Below are 11624 nucleotides of genomic sequence, written 5' to 3'. Positions count from 1 at the left end.
CTAAGAGTTTTGAAGCTTCTGAAAATTAGTGTTTTCATCTTTTTCTTAATTGGGCATACTATTTTAGAACATTTCCCAGAAATGAGAAAGGCAGCAATCAGCATCGTTTCTAATCTTGTGACATTATCCGGACATGTGATAGCTCCTGGTGGCCCGGGGAGGTTCAAAGAAGTTGTCTCTCCCTAGCTTGGTTGGTTGTTTGGGTTTTGGCCTTAGGTGGTCCAGTGGTTAAAAGTTCAGCTGCTAACCTAAAGGTTCACTGTTCGAATCCACCAACCACCTCTTGGAAGCCCCATGGGTCAGCCTATTCTGTCCTATAGGGTCCCTATGAGTCGGGACTGACTTGAGGGCAATGGGTTTACTTAGATTGTGTAGTGTCCCTGAAGAGGGGCATGATGTCGATATGTTGTGATGAATTTAAACTCCTCCTGGGTCCAAGTCTCTTTACTCAAAAGTCTGATTCAAGGCTAAACAGGTATCCTTATCTGTGGCTGCCTACTCTATATGTGCACCCAAGTTTAATCAAAGATATTTGGTTAGAGGATGGTTGGCACAATCTTTTCATAAGCAAAATTAGCATCGATGCAGGAGGACAGAGGCAGATGCAATACACTGGGATTCAGAAAGCATCAATCAATTAACTTCCATACTAGGTAAAAGGTCTGGTGATCTGCTTCTGAAAATCAGCCAATGAAAACTTTAGGGATAACAACAGAACATTGTCCAGTATAGTGCTGGAAGATGAGCCCCTCAGATTGGACAGCACTCAGAATACCCTGGATTGTCACAGTGACTGCAGCAATGGGCTCAAAAATAGCAATGATTGTGAGGATGACAGAGGACCTGGCAATGTTTCGTTCTGTTATACGTAAGGTCGCCATGACCAGGAGCCCATTTGGTGGCAATTAACAACAACAAAAACAAACCTATATTCTATTTGGGTAGGTGACCTCAGGTGAGGCACCCTGACTTTCACATACCTGCTTTTATAATTGAGGGAATCAGGTGAGAGGAGATGATACTCAAGGTATTTTGCATTTGTAAATTTACGTATTTCAACTAATTTGGGAAATCGTCAGCCATAATATCTTTAAATTTTTTCAGACCCATTCCCTGTCTCCTCTATCTGAAACTCATGGCGTCTTCTGGTCTAGATGTACACCTTTCTGTTGAGTGTATACATAGGAGTGAGATTTCCAGGTCATAGGGAGGGAGAGTAAGTAGTTGACATTAGAAGAAAGAATAAAATAGTATTCCAACGTTCCCCTGTCAGCAATGAATCCTGTGGTGCTGATATTGTGTGTCTTCTGAATTCTACTGGTATGTATGTATGCTTTTAGTTTGCATATCTTTGGTGACTAATGTATATCCTACGTATGTTTCTCCTTTTTTGAGAGATGCCTTGTCAAGTCTTTTGTCCATTTCTATATTCTTCCTGGTTGTCAGTTTCTTATGGATTTTATAGATTCTGGATATATATTCATATATACATGTTATATATATTACCTACCTTACAAATATTTTCTCCCATGATGTGTCTTGCCTTTTCAGTCTCTTAATGTTGTCTTTTGATAATTTAAAGATCTTACTTTTAATATCATCCAATAAATCTATCTTTTTCTTTATTTTGGTGTATTTAACGTTACTACATTAGATCACAAAGATGTTCTTGTATATTCTAAAAGCTTTAGTGTTTTACCTTTTACATTTAGATCTCCTGTATCAAAAATATACATGGAATTGGATTTTATATGGCAAAAGGTAGACAACAGCTCCCCCACCCCTTGCCTCTGGTGGGTAGCCTATCATTCCAGCATCATTTATTAAAAAGACCAACCTCTCTCCAGTAATCTGCTCACCTTTATTTGCTGTAAATCCAATTACCTCATATGCCTGGATCTTTTTCTTGCTTTCTTATTCTGTTCCTTTGGTCTACTTGTTTATTGTTTTGTGAATATCAATCATACTGTGTAAAGTACAGCATATCTGTAAAACATTTGGTATCTAGTAGTGTAAATCCTCCTATTTTGTCTTCTGATTCAACGTTGTCTTGAATCAGACAATTCATATTCTTATAATTTTTAAAATTGGCTTATAAAGCCCACCCTCAGCAAACCTCCTACCCCACATGCCCACCAAAAACTGCTTAATTTTTTATTGTGATTATAATGCATTCATAGATCAGTTTGGGGCGAATTGACATTTTTCCAATTTTGAGACTTCCAATTCATTACTTTAATATATCTCTTTGTTGATTTAAATCTTCTTTAACTTCTTATAATAATGTTTTGTAGTTTCCTGTGAAGAGGTCTTGAACATCTTCCATTACATTAATTCCTAGTTAAGTAGTGTGTGTTTATCATATTATAAATGGAATCATTTTGGTTCGATGTTCCTACCTGCTTATTTCTGTTATATAACATTAAAAATTTTGCATATTGGCTCTACAATATCTAGAAACCTTGCTAAACACCCTTATCAATTCTAACAATTTATCCATAGATTGTTTGGGGTTTTCTATGTACACAGTAATGTGATCTGTGAATGTTGAGCATTGTATTATTTCATTATTAATCCCATTATCTGTTGTTCTTTTTCTTGCCTTATTACGCTGGATGCAGCCTCCAAAACCATGTTGAGTAGAAGTGGCTATAACAGAGAGCTTTGTTTTGTTCCTGAACTCAAATGAAAAACTTTCCTTAAGTATAATGGTATAATTTAAAAATATTTTAATGAGATAAATATAATTCACATACCATGAAATTCATCTTTACGTGTACAATTCAGTGGTTTTTAGCATATTCACAAGGTTGGGCAATCATGACCACTATATAATCTTGGAATATTTTCATCACCCCAACAAAGAAATCTTATATCCATTAGCAGTCACTTCCTATCCCTCCTCCCCCCACCTCCTGGCAACCACTAATCTGCTTTTTGTTCCTATAGATTTGCCTATTCTGGACAATCCATATAAATGGAATCATACAACGTGTGGCTTTTTGTGCTTAGCTTCTTTCATTTAGCATGCTGTTTTTGAGAGTCACCCATGGTATAGCATGTATCAGTACTTCTTTCCTTTTTCTGAATGTTTAAGCCTTCGGTTGTTTACCAAAAGGTCATTGGTTCGAACCCACCAGCTAGCTGCTCCATGGGAGAAAGATGTGAAGTCTACTTCCGTAAAGATGTATAGCCTTGGCACAGTTATGGATATTTCCTAGACACAAGCAAACACAAGCAACTCAGTGGATAATATAGTCTATAAAGACAATGTTCTACATCCTAGTTTGGTGAGTAGCATCTGGGGTCTTAAAAACTTGCTAGTGAATATCTATGATGCGACTCTTGGTCTCTACTCATCTGGAGCTAAAGAAAAAGAAACCAAAAGGCAGAGCCAATGTGGTGCTATAGACAGAATTACCACGCCATCCCTCACAGCAAAGACCTGAAACACTAAGTAGAATGGATACCAATGTTAATCCTGGAAACCTAAACATCAAGTAAATGAATACAGAACTTGATTAAGCACCAAATGGAATAAGAAACTGACAGAGAACAGTGAACGAGAAGAGCTACGTACAGAGTGGAGGTCCCCTACCAGCTCGTCAGTCTTACCCTCTGTCTTCTCCCTGTCCCACATGCCCCCCAAAATTGCTTGCTTTTTGACTGGAAATATGTTGTACTCATAGATCATTTTGGGGAGAATTGATGTTTTTCCAACATTGAGTCTTCTAATTCAGTAATACATGTCTTTGTTTATTTAAATCTTGTTTAACTTCTCATAATAATGTCGTGTAGATTCCTGTGAAGAGGTCTTGCCAGTCTTTTGTTACATTTATTCTTAGTTAAATGTTTGCTTATGGTATATAAATGGAATCATTTTGATTCAGTGTTTATACCTGCTTATTTCTGTCATATAAGAATAAATTTTTCATGTACTCTGTCCTATAAGGTCGCTATGAGTTGGAATGACTCAACGGCAGTGGGTTTGGTTTGTTGGGTTTTGTATGGATATACCACACTGTGTTTATCCATTCATCATTTCATCACATTTTTGTTATTTATGAATAGTGTTGATATTAGCATTCATGTACAAATTTTTGTGTGAACATAGACTTTTGTTTCTCTTGGGTAGATACCTGTGAGGTCATAGCGTAACTCTAAGGTTAAGCTTAGAAGAACTGTCAAATTGTTTGGCAAAGTGGCTGTGCCATTTTGTATTCCCACCAGCAGTGTGAGGATTTCTAATTTGAGGGCATATAATTGTTGAGATATTTTTCTTTATAATCTTTTTCATTCCTGTAAGGTCAGTAGCAATGCCCCTCATTCATTCCTGATTTTAATAATTCGAGTCTTCTCTCTTTTTTTTCTTGGTTAGTCTAGCTTAAAGTGGATAATTTTGTTAATCTTTTAGAAGAATCAACACTTGGCTTCGCTGGTTTTCTGTATCATTTTTCTAGTCTCTTTCATTTATTTCCAGTGTAGTATTTATTGTTTTCTTCCTTCTGCTTGTTTTGGGTTTAGTTTGCTCTTCTTTGTGTGTTTCTTAAGATGAACAGTTACTGGTTTGAGATATCAATGTATTTTGTAATTCCTCTTATGATTTTTTCTGTGACCCATTGGTTATTACATATATGATCTTTAATTTCCATGTATTTGTGAATTTCCCAAATCTCCTCCTGTTGTTGGTTTTCCAATTTAATTTCACTGTGGTTGGAGAATGTACTTTTTATGAGTTGAATCTTTCAATTTATAGAGGCTTGTATTATAGAAAAAAAAATTTTTTTTTTCTATTGTATTATGGCTTGACAGTGGTAGGTTTGGTTTCTTTTTTTTTTTTGGTTTTTGTATTATGGCTTAGTATATGGTGTATCCAGGGGAACTGTCCACACGTGCTTGAGAAAAATGTATATTCTCCTGCTGTTGGATGGAGTATTCTAGAGATGTTGGGTAGTGTAGTTGGTTTATGTGTTATAGTTTCATAACATTTTTAAAAAAACATGTAGTGTGTATTAAAAGCGTGACATGCTCTTTCTACATCTATTAAGATAATCGCGTTGTTGTTTTTGTTAGGTGCCGTCGAGTCGGTTCTGACTCATAGCGACCCTATGCACAACAGAACAAAACACTGCCCGGCCCTGCACCATCCATATAATCGTTGTTATGCTTGAGCTCATTGTTGCAGCCACTGTGTCAATCCACCTCATTGAGGGTCTTCCCCTTTTCCGCTGACCCTGTACTATGCCAAGCATGATGTCCTTCTCCATGTCCAAAGTATGTAAGATGCAGTCTCACCATCCTTGCCTCTAAGGAGCATTCTGGCCGCACTTCTTCCAAGAGAGATTTGTTTGTTCTTTTGGCAGTCCATGGTGTATTCAATATTTGTCGCCAACGCCATAATTTAAAGGCGTCAACTCTTCTTCGGTCTTCCTTATTCATTGAACAGCTTTCACATGCAAATGATGCAATTGAAAATACCATGGCTTGGATCAGGCGCACCTTAGTCTTCAGGGTGACATCTTTGCTCTTCAACACTTTAAAGAAGTCTTTTGCAGCAGATTTGCCCAATGCAACGTGTCTTTTGATTTCTTGACTGCTGCTTCCATGGCTGTTGATTGTGGATCCAAGTAAAATGAAATCCTTGACAACTTCAATCTTTTCTCCATTTATCATTGGTCCAGTTGTGAGGGTTTTTGTTTTCTTTATGTTGAGGTGTAATCCATATTGAAGGCTGTGGTCTTTGATCTTCAGTAGTAAGTGCTTCAAATCCTCTTCACTTTCAGCAAGCAAGGTTGTGTCATCTGCAGAACGCAGGTTGTTAATGAGTCTTCCTCCAATCTTGACGCCCCGTTCTTCTTCATATAGTCCAGCTTCTTATATTATGTGTTCAGCATACAGATTAAATAGGTATGGTGAAAGAATACAACCCTGACGCACACCTTTCCTGACTTTAAACCAATCAGTATCCCCTTGTTCTGTCCGAACAACTGCCTCTTGATACATGTAAAGGTTCCTCAGGAGCACAATTAAGTGTTCGGGAATTCCCATTCTTTGCAGTGTTATCCATAGTTTGTTATGATCCACACAGTCGAATGCCTTTGCATAGATAATCATAAAAAAAACTAAAAAGTTTTTTTTTTTTTATGATTATCATAGGACATTTTAATTTTATTTTGTTAAGGTCATGAAATACGTCAAATAATTTTCAAATGTTAAATCTACCTTGCATTGCTGGAATAAATTAACTTGGTTTTGATGTATTAATCTTTGTATGTATCAGAGAATTCTTTTTGTTAATATTTTGTTTAGAATATTTGCATCTCTGTGGTTTGCATGAGTATGTTTGCCTGTAACTTTGCTTTCTGGACATAACTGTGTTACATTTGGGTATCAGATTGATATGGGAATGTAAAAAGATTTGTACATTATTTCCTTTTTATAGTACCTACAAGAATTTAATATTTTATTATTTTTTCCTTGACTATTTGATATTTGACAAAATATATTGGTGGAAGCCATTAGTGTTTGTATGGTGTGTGTTGCAGAAATGCGGTGTTTATAACTGTTGATTCTATTTCTTGAGTAGACATAAAATTCTTCAGATTTTCTATTTCTCATGTCAGCTTTGATATTTTTTCCTCTGGGAAATTCTGAATTTTATGTAAAATTTAAGTAATCTTGGCATAAAGTTTCCATAATATCACTCTCAAATCTATCACGGATTCTTGTGGTGCATAGTTCTTGCTCATATTCTTATTCCTCACATTCCTCTACTTATATGCAGAAAAGCACCTTACACATGAAAGTATTAAGATTTCCAATGCATAGAACAGTCAGTGTATCAGTGTTATTCCCACTTGCAGTAAGCAGTGATGAAAGTGTCCCCGAGTTAAAGTAAGAAGTCCAGTGCACTGGATCTCATGACATTAAGGGACCCATTTTTCTAATCTACTCATTGCCAAAGATACTCTTGGTTCTGACCATCTAGTGAGGGTTTTGTGAGAATTGGAAGGGATGACAGAAGTGAAGTGCAGTGCGAACATGAGTTCTTATAAAGGATATGCTGTAGGAACAAAAGCAAAATGTGGAAAAAGATGCACGGTAGTATAAATTTTATCAGAAAGTACACAGGGAGGACCCCTTGTAGCTAGGAAGACATACTAAAGTGAATATAAAAAGAGAAAAGCAAGACATGAGAGTAGTAAATACATTGAGAAAATATTTATTATTGAGGAAAGGTAAGAAAAAAGCCAGGAAGTGTTTGCTTGTTTTTTAGGCTGCTTAGAGAGAAAGGGTGCAGGTCAGTTTTCCACACCTGAGAACACGACTTAAGAACAGATAAAGCAGGCCAGGAGCTGGGACACTGATCAACAGAAAAAGAGAAGGTCAGAGTGAGGTAGGCTGCAGCCCATAAAGCACTCTCAAGAGTTATAGGAGAAGACAAGTAACAGGATGGCAAAGCCCGGGAAGTGATTTTGTTGCAGGACCTGCATTGGTGGATGGAAAGTTGGAACGTGGCTGGTAGTGGGTCCTCAGCAAGAGGATCAGCAGCAGGAAGGTTGACAGCAGTTGGTGACACAGCAAGGATGGAAGCTGGTGGTCTGACAGCAGGTTGGGTGATAGCAGGGCTGGCAGGAGCCAGACATGCAGCAGGATGGGCGGCAGCAATTTGGTTGGCAGCAGGGCTGGCAGCAGCTGGATCCGAAGCTCTGGGGTAGGCCACTAGTCAGGCGGACACATGTTGGGCGGTAGCAGGTTCTCCGACAGTACACGGGGCCAGAGCAAGCTGGCTGGCAGCAGGGTGTGGAGCAGCAACTAGGGTGGTAGCAAGGCTGGCAGCAGCTGGACCCACAGCTGGTTTGGCCAGCACAGCTGGACACAGAGCAGGTGGGCTGGCAGCAGGGTGTGCTGCAACAGGAAGGACGGCAGCAGCTGGCCTGACAAATTGGTTGGCAGCTGGTGGTACAGCAGGTGGTTTGACAAGTTGGGCGGCGGCAAGGCTGGTAGCAGCAGGACCCAGAGCAGGTGGGCTGGCAGTAGGTGGTTGTGCAGCAGGTGGGCTGGGAACAGATGGTTGTGCAGCAGCTGGGCTGGCAACAAGGGGAGCAGCAGGAGTGGGTCATGGTGTCAGGTGTGAAGGGTGGGCTTCTGTTCAGAGGTGAGTGTCCCAGATTCTGAGAACTCCTCCTGCTCTGGTACTTTTATACACTGGACCCCCAAAGTTTGGACCAATCAGCAGAACTTTTCCTTGCTATTTTTTTGTGTGACTTTCCCTGGTTTATGGGGGAATTGCTCCGGGAGGAAGTTGTCCCTTAAGCATTAAGAATATCCTGAGGCTAATTGATTTGTTTGTGTTCCTAGTTAATATAAAAAATGAGAAATGCAGCCATCATTCTTCATATCAGTTAAGCACCAATGCTTATTTTAAAGCTGAGTATAATATTTGGTCACCCCAAAATTGCAACTCTGTTTGGTGAGAGGTCAGAATCATCGCTGGTCTCCATCTATACTTCTTTGCTGCTATTTCCTTTGGGAAGCACTTCTGAAGAGAGGGTGGTGTTGGTGAGTCACGGTGATGAATTAAAATCAAGTTTAGTGAGGCTTCTGAATCCACCTGTAATGTAGAAGCTAGTATAAGACTTAGCCTCCTGCTGTAAACAATAATGAAAGCTGGGAAAATACATAAAACAAGTGTTTGCAGGCATTGAACAGCAATCACCTTGAGGCTTCAACCTTTGAAGGAGGGAAACACACAAGCTGAGGCTCACATCATCTCAGGTACACAGGGAGCAGAAGGGACAAGAGACAGGGGTTGGATGTCCAGTGTCAGACTACCCAATAAGCAAGGTAAGCATGGGCTTACTTGTGCTTACTTACTAATCTGTAGTGAACAATTTCACATTTTTTTTTTTTTTTTTTACCACTTCAAAGATTCTGCTCTTAGGTATGGCTGGCATCTGTCTTTCTCCCAACCCCACAGCATGTTCCTACAGAATCAAAGCCACTTTTCAAGTTTACAATCCCTAACAGGGACAAGGAAATCCTGGTGGCATAGTGGTTAAGTGCTACGGCTGCTAACCAAAGGGTCGGCAGTTTGAATCCACCAGGTGCTCCCTGGAAACTCTATGGGGCAGCTCTACTCTGTCCTATAGGGTCGCTTTGAGTTGGAATTGACTCAACGGCACTGGGTTTGGTTTTGGAACAGGGACAAAGTACCCAGTAAGCAAGGTAAGCACAGGCTTACTCGTTCTTACCTACTAATCTGTAGTGAACAGTTTCACATGCTTTCACTTAGTTGAAATGTGATTTTTGATGACCACATTTTCTCAAATTTGAAATCGTTGAAATTATCAGTTGTCTCTTTTAGAAATAACTCTGTGTCTCTCTTGTTTAAGGGATATTTTCTTACTCTAAGATCCAAAGTCCTTCACAAAAATCATCTAGCAAGGTTTTCAGGGCTTTTGTCTTTAAGCTTTAAGTCATGAATACTCCTGGAATTAATTTTTCGTACACGGTGTGGGGTTGGAATCCAGGATGATCTTTTCCACGTGGGTACTTTTTATTTCTAGCTTTGATTATTGTACAGTCTGTTTCATTCCTAGATATGTCCCCCATTTTCATTGATACTATTCTTTATTTCTGTCTTCTCTCTTTTTCTTTACCAACACTATCAGTGGTTTATCAGTTTTGTTGAGTTCAAACAAACAAAACTTTCTTTTTATTGTACTTTAGATGAAGTTTTACAGAACAAACTAGTTTTTCATTAGACAGTACACACATTGTTTTACGACATTGGTTAACAACCCCATGACATGTCGACACTCTCTCTTCTCAAACTTGTGTTCCCTATTACCTGCTTCCCTGTCCCCTCTTGCCTTCTAGTTCTTGCCCTTGGGCTGGTGTGCCCTTTTAGTCTCATTTTGTTTTATGGGCCTGTTTAATCTTTGGCTGAACAGTGAACCTTGGGAGTGGCTTCATTGCTGAGCTAAAAGGGTGTCTGGGGGGCCATACTCTCTAGTCTCTGTCAGGCCAGTAAGTCTGGTCTTTTTTTGTGAGTTAGAATTTTGTTTTACATTTTTCTCTAGCTCTGTCTGGGACCCTCTATTGTGATCCCTATCAGAGCACTCAGTGGTGGTAGCTGGGCACCATCTAGTTGTGGTGGACTCAGTCTGAAGGCTGTGGTAGTTGTGGATCATTCATTCTTTGAACTGATCGTTCCCTTGTGTCTTTGGTTTTCTTTATTCTCCCTTGCTCCTGATGGGGTGCAGCCAGTGGAGTATCTTAGACGGCTGCTCACAAGATTTTAAGACCCCAGATGTTACTTACTAAAGTAGAATGTAGAACATTTTCTTTATAAACTATCTTATGGCAACTGAGCCAGGTGTTCCCCAAGACCATGGCAAACCCAGCCCTCAGCCCAGCAATTTGGTCCCTCAGGAAGTTTGGATGTGTCTATGGAGCTTCGCCCCACATGTCTGTCAGTTTGTCGTACTGGGGGGGCTTGCATGTTGCTGTGATGCTGGAAGCTATGCCACTGGTATTCAGATACCAGTAGGGCCACCCATGGAGGACAGGTTTCAGCTGAGCTTCCAGACTAAGAAAGACTAGGAAGAAGGACCCGGCAGTCTGCTCCTGAAAAGCATTAGCCAGTGAAAACCTTATGAAGAGCAGCGGAACATTGTCTGATATAGTGCTGGAAGATGAGCCCCCCAGGTTGGAAGGCACTCAAAAGATGACTGGAGAAGAGCTGCCTGCTCAAAGTAGAGTTGACCTTAATGATGTGGGTGAAGTAGAGCTTTCGAGACCTTCATTTGCTGATGTGGCATGACTCAAAATAAGAAGAATCAGCTGCAAACATCCATTAATAATGTATGTATGAAGTATGAATTTAGGAAAATTGGAAATCGTCAAAAATGAAATGGAATGCATAAACATCAATATCCTAGGCATCAGTGAGCTGAAATGGACTGCTATTGGCCATTTTGAATCAGACAATCATATAGTCTACTATGCTGGGAATGACAACTTGAAGAGGAATGGTGTTGCATTCACCGTCAAAAACAACATTTCAAGATCTATCCTGAAGTACAACGCTGTCAGTCATAGGATAATATCCATACGCCTACAAGGAAGACCAGTTAATATGACTATTATTCAAATTTACGCACCAACCACTAGGGCCAAAGATAAAGAAATAGAAGATTTTTATCAGCTGCTGCAGTCTGAAATTGATCAAACATGCGATCAAGATGCACTGATAATTACTGGTGATTGGAATGGGAAAGTCGGAAACAAAGAAGAATCAGTAGTTGGAAAATAAGGCCTTGGTGATAGAAACACTGCTGGAGATTAAACAATAGAATTTTGCAAGACCAACTACTTTTCCACTGCAAATACCCTCTTTTACCAACATAAATGGCAACTCCATATAGACCTCGCCAGATGGGACACACAGAAATCAAAATGACTACATCTGTGGAAAGAGACAATGGAAAAGCTCAATATCATCAGTCAGAACACCCAGGGGCTGACTGTGGACCATCAATTGCTCATATGCAAGTTCAAGCTGAAACTGGAGAAAATCAGAACAAGTCCATGAGAGCCAAAATACGACCTTGAGTATA

The 11624-nt window shown here is 39.6% G+C and overlaps 1 protein-coding gene across 2 annotated transcripts; it reads right to left on the bottom strand.

Moving 5' to 3' along the window:
• Positions 1-7544: 7544 nt before the first annotated feature.
• Positions 7545-8123, bottom strand: LOC126062760 (keratin-associated protein 9-7-like). 2 transcript variants are annotated; one of them, XM_049860600.1, is made up of 2 exons: positions 7829-8123; positions 7545-7786 (listed from the first exon to the last, which is right to left on the bottom strand). In XM_049860600.1, the coding sequence occupies exons 1-2, from the start codon at positions 8121-8123 to the stop codon at positions 7545-7547; spliced, it is 537 nt and encodes a 178-aa protein (XP_049716557.1). The 2 variants fall into 2 exon arrangements, with proteins under 2 accessions (XP_049716557.1, XP_049716558.1); XM_049860601.1 differs by having other exon boundaries at positions 7853-8123.
• Positions 8124-11624: the final 3501 nt, after the last annotated feature.

Source organism: Elephas maximus, chromosome 19 (assembly GCF_024166365.1).
Source record: "Elephas maximus indicus isolate mEleMax1 chromosome 19, mEleMax1 primary haplotype, whole genome shotgun sequence".
Lineage (NCBI taxonomy): Eukaryota > Metazoa > Chordata > Mammalia > Proboscidea > Elephantidae > Elephas > Elephas maximus.
Note: the sequence above shows the minus strand (reverse complement) of the source record. Positions and strands in the feature narration are given on the sequence as shown.

Excerpts from the sequence above, each read along its gene's own strand:
- LOC126062760 (XM_049860600.1), bottom strand. The coding sequence starts at position 8,123 with ATGACCCACTCCTGCTGCTCCCCTTGTTGCCAGCCCAGCTGCTGCACA. Across the intron at positions 7,787-7,828 it reads GTCCAGCTGCTGCCAGCCTT|CTTGCTCTGGCCCCGTGTAC; the intron begins GCTACCACCCTA and ends GCTGCCAGCCAG.